This window comes from Octodon degus, unplaced genomic scaffold, assembly GCF_000260255.1.
Source record: "Octodon degus isolate 3935 unplaced genomic scaffold, OctDeg1.0 scaffold00113, whole genome shotgun sequence".
In the NCBI taxonomy this organism is placed as follows: Eukaryota; Metazoa; Chordata; class Mammalia; order Rodentia; family Octodontidae; genus Octodon; species Octodon degus.
Genome location: NW_004524689.1, coordinates 6,240,953 through 6,244,977, shown reverse-complemented (window position 1 = coordinate 6,244,977; position 4,025 = coordinate 6,240,953). Strand labels below are relative to the sequence as shown.

At 48.3% G+C, this 4,025-nt stretch overlaps 1 protein-coding gene across 1 annotated transcript in view; it reads right to left on the bottom strand.

Annotated features, from left to right (window-relative positions):
* Nucleotides 1–4,025, bottom strand: part of Slc25a33 (solute carrier family 25 member 33) — a 33,427-nt gene that overhangs the window by 8,779 nt on the left and 20,623 nt on the right. The window contains exons 3-4 of the mRNA XM_004639726.2: nucleotides 2,348–2,425; nucleotides 662–762 (exon numbers count right to left, since the gene is read on the bottom strand). Coding sequence (XP_004639783.1) covers nucleotides 662–762; nucleotides 2,348–2,425 — 179 coding nt within the window. The remainder of the gene's footprint in view (nucleotides 1–661; nucleotides 763–2,347; nucleotides 2,426–4,025) is intronic.

Genomic DNA, 4,025 nt, shown 5'->3' with positions numbered 1-4,025 from the left:
AAAAATTTATTTATTTATTTGTGTGTGTGTGTGTGTGTGTGTGGCCAGCTCAGCCCACCAGGGGGCGGGGCTGCCTGGCATGTGGTGCTGGGGGATCGAACCGCGGTCCCTGTGCTTTGCTAAGCTTGTTCCAAGTAGGTGCTCTAGACCACTGAGCCATCTCACCAGCCCCAATATCTTTTTAAATTATTTATTTTTAATATCAGGAATTGAATGACCTCACACTTGCCAGACAGGCTGAGCAGCTGAGCTATATCCCTGGCCCTTACTATTCTTTTAAAAGAAGCACAACCCTATGCCAGGTGTGGTGGTGCACGCTTGTAATCCCAGCACTCCAGAGGCCTGAGGCAGGAAGACTGCCATGAATTTGAGGCCAGCCTGGGCTACACAGTGAGTTCAAAGTCAGCTTGTCTCAAACAGAACAAAACAAAACAAGCACAATGCTGCCTGGTAGCATGCAGGATACATAAATTAGTAGGGAGAGTAAAAAGTTTTCGTGATCAGAGAAAATGAAACCAAGTTACAAACTGCTTGAATACTTCCATTGTATCATTTCTAACAAAGCTTTTGAAAAATGGTTTTAGGTGAAAAAGAAGCAGGGAGCCAATAGCTAATGCCTGGCAGAAAGAGCAAAGCGTGCTCTGGGAAGCGGGTAACATACCTGCAGAACCAGCGGAGAAAATATGCACAGTATTGCTGTTAGGCACGAAAATGCCATTAAATTGCTCTTTGGCTTTGGAGTAACATGCAAAGTACACAGCCCTGTTAGAACAAAGAGAGACGGCTATGAGGGAATCACCGTGGCCGCGTCATATCCATCCATCCCTCCACAACCCCTAAGAGACTAGGAGAGAGCGGGCAGTGTGGGGAAAGACCGCACAGAACCACGCATGGCCTCCTGGCGCCGACACCCACACCTTCCATGACACTGTCAGCAAGCGCTAGTCACCCACGCACAAACTAGTCAGTGGTCACAGACCAGTCCAGCGGAACTGAGGAAACTGAGGTCTGGGCACTGTCCCCTTAAGAGTCTTCGTTCCAGGTAAGTGCTGCTCCTTTAGGCGCTGACATGTACTGGACTTCAGGACCTGTAGATTTCTAAGATGCCTCACATCTGTGCTGCCTGCCACCGAACAGTCATATCATCTGAACTGTTTCTGAGGACTTGGGCTCACAGCAGCCAGCATGAAGGGCTCCGGCACCCCTGTCCTCCCACCCGCTGGGGCTGTCCTGAGTTCCCAGCTGCCAGTGGCAAAGGATCTTCTTCACTGCTGGGCTGAAGGAGCTATTGCAGGCTTCCCTGCTCATCACAGGAGCAGGACGGCTATGGACCCCACCGGAAAAAGGCCTTTGTTCTACACCAAGCTCCTGTCCTAGGTCCCAATGGACCAGACCAAAACAATGGAGTCACAGGTGCTAGTGTGTCCCCTAAGCTTTTTAAGAAATCAGAAATAAGCTGGAGATTGCACCTGTGATGATCCTGCCACACAGTGAGACTGTCTCAAAAAAATAGAAAGCAAAACAACAACAAAAAAGAAATCCACATTAGAGAAATAATGGATTCCACAGAAGGGCCAGTCTCCATCGGCAGGATAATTTAGAGTCAAGTTCCCTCTGCTTAACCTGCTGGGAACAGCCAGGGACTTTCCTGTTGCTCTGCCTCCGTGTGTCCCCAACAAGCAAAGTAACTCTGAAACGTCCAAAGTCCTTTCTGATCACAGTTGATACTTTTCAGTGCTTCTGTCTATACAACCATCCTTCCTGCTCGCCTGCCCGGACACATCCTATTTGCAGAAGTGCTGCCCCATCCTAGCACTTCCCGCACAGGCGGGCAGGCTGTCACCAGATCTACGAGCTCCAATGCACAGCCACCAGCTCCAGGGGAATATTAAGTAACTCAAATGTGGCCAGTGAGACTGAGGAAGCAAATGTTTAATTTTTATTAATTTAAATTTTCCAAAAAACAGGTGCAAATGACCAGCAGCTACTATACTTGGACAATTTGGCTCTACATATCTAAACAGGCTTTAAAAAGAATCAAGGCTTATAAAACAAAACAAGGACGTTGTTTTACAGACAGTGAAACGTGGCAGCCTTTAAAATAATTGGCTCAGTGTTGCCAGGTGTACCCGGTAGGTGCAGGGGTGGCAGTGTCCCGAGCCTGCTTGCACACATGCCCACGCCGCACCGGGTGCCAACCACATACCATACTTGGGGCAGCAAATGTGGATTCAGGCAGCAGATTCATTTTCATCCTTAATAAAATAGCCAGAATCTCCTTTTCTAATACACTAGACAGGACTCAAAGAAACAGAGACCCCGCGCTGCCCTGCAGGCTCAAGCTTACCTTGAGGGTGCAACTCCAACCAAGTTTGGACCCAAGCCTCTAAAAAGCGACTTTGGTCCCTCCTTCTCCAGGATCGACCTGAATAAGAGAAGATACACCTTTAAGTCCCTGAGCAAGGCCTATGCCCCACAAGAAGAAAGAGATGTCTTTGGGTGAGCTTCTTGAGACACGACATTTAAGGGACCCCAGACTCTACCCGATCCCACGACAGCACATGCCCTGAGGGCTGCAGAATACCGCTTCACTGCAAGAGGAAAGGCTGTGAACCCACTCACTAGACACATTTCACCAAGCCTTTTCCTTCCTTCTGATAGAAGTAAGATACTCAGGGTCTGTCTTCAACTTGCAATCCTAGTAAGGCAGGAGGAGTAACTAGCACCATAATGTCCTCAATCATAAAGATTCGATGAGAAATGGGCTCGCTGATTTCTTTGGATGCCATTTGTCATATTAGTACAGGGTCTCACTATGTAGATCGGACCCCACAGTGATTCTCCAGTTTTCATCCTCTCAAGTGCTGGGATTACAGGTGCGTGCCACCACACCCAGTCTCAGTCACTGTCTCAGCACGCCCTGGGGTGGGGCCAGCTCAGGAGCACAGCGGGTCAGATCCCAGCCACTGTGCTCCGCCTAAGCAGGCGCTTTAGTCCACTAAGCTATCTGGCTGGCCCTTGGATGCCATTTCTTCCGAAACAGAGAAATAAGGAATACAAAAGCCTACAATGGTTCCAAGTTACTTAAACCCAAAGCTTGGCATCTCAAATCCAAAGGTAAGGCTGTGACTCACTTGTCTAACTTTTTGCATGGCCTAAAGTTTGCCGCTTAAACCTTTTTTGGAAGCCAGGGCAGGCTGGCCTGCAATATTCTCTGTAACCCAGGCTGGCCCTGAATTTCTGATCTTCTTGCCTCAGGCTCCGGAGTGTGGGAACTGCCGGTGTGCGCCACCACTGGCGCAGGCACAGGTGTGTACTTCAGGTACGGGGCACTGCTGTGTAACTGGCACCACCATCTGCCACCAAGCCTCTTGTTCTCCAGCAGGAAACATCCCACGTAGCACTCTCGTGGGCCCTTGGCACCACCACTCTAGTGGCCACCTCTGCATTCGCCTGTCCTAATCACCAGAAGCCAGCAGAAGCACAGCCAAATGTCCTTGTTTCAAGGGTGGAAACGACATTCCACTGCAGTTTAGCCCAGCCACCCACTACCCATTCTTTATCTATTCATCCATCAGCAGATACCTGAGTTGCTTCCAAATCCTGGCTGGCATGCAACATTGCTATGAGCTTGGGTGTACGAACACAGTACTTGTTTGAATCCCTGCTTTTAACTCTTGAGAAGCAGGATTGCTTGATCACGTGGTCATTCTGTGTAACTGTGTGAGAAACTGCCATCCTGCTTCCCATAGGCATTATCACACATTTCTACCAGAAACACACGAGTCATAATTTCTCCATAACTTCATCAGTGTGCTTAAAAGTTAACTTTTTTTTTTAATTAAATGAACCCAGAAAATCCTAAAGTGGCTGTACAAGAAGCTGCTTATGCCAGCAAAGAGGTTCTTCAGGTCGGTTACATTTCTTCTTCCCTATGGCTCAGTTTTCCACTGGTAGCCAATAAAATGTACATTGCTTTCCTAGGGTTTCTAGCTGGGCCTTCATTTCTTTCTTTTTTTTTTTTT